This window comes from Eurypyga helias, unplaced genomic scaffold, assembly GCF_000690775.1.
Source record: "Eurypyga helias isolate BGI_N326 unplaced genomic scaffold, ASM69077v1 scaffold38010, whole genome shotgun sequence".
NCBI lineage: Eukaryota > Metazoa > Chordata > Aves > Eurypygiformes > Eurypygidae > Eurypyga > Eurypyga helias.
Genome location: NW_010226957.1, coordinates 1 through 249, shown reverse-complemented (window position 1 = coordinate 249; position 249 = coordinate 1). Strand labels below are relative to the sequence as shown.

Sequence of the window (249 nt, the reverse complement as noted above, 5' to 3'; positions counted from 1 at the left end):
AAGCCCTCCAGGGGCTGGCAGACACCAGCGGCTCCCGGAGGCTCCGGACCGCGTACACCAACACGCAGCTGCTGGAGCTGGAGAAGGAATTTCACTTCAACAAATACCTCTGCAGGCCCCGGCGGGTGGAGATCGCGGCTCTGCTCGACCTGACCGAGCGGCAAGTCAAAGTGTGGTTCCAGAACCGTCGGATGAAGCACAAGAGGCAAACCCAGTACAAAGAATCCTCCGACGGGGATGTCGCCTACC

At 61.0% G+C, this 249-nt stretch overlaps 1 protein-coding gene across 1 annotated transcript; it reads left to right on the top strand.

The window, feature by feature from the left end:
• Positions 1 to 11: 11 nt before the first annotated feature.
• LOC104512107 (homeobox protein Hox-B2) lies at positions 12 to 239 on the top strand (the record flags this gene model as incomplete). Its single annotated transcript, XM_010154961.1, has 1 exon — positions 12 to 239. A coding segment is annotated over one exon (228 nt), but the record flags the coding sequence as incomplete, so codon positions are not given.
• Positions 240 to 249: the final 10 nt, after the last annotated feature.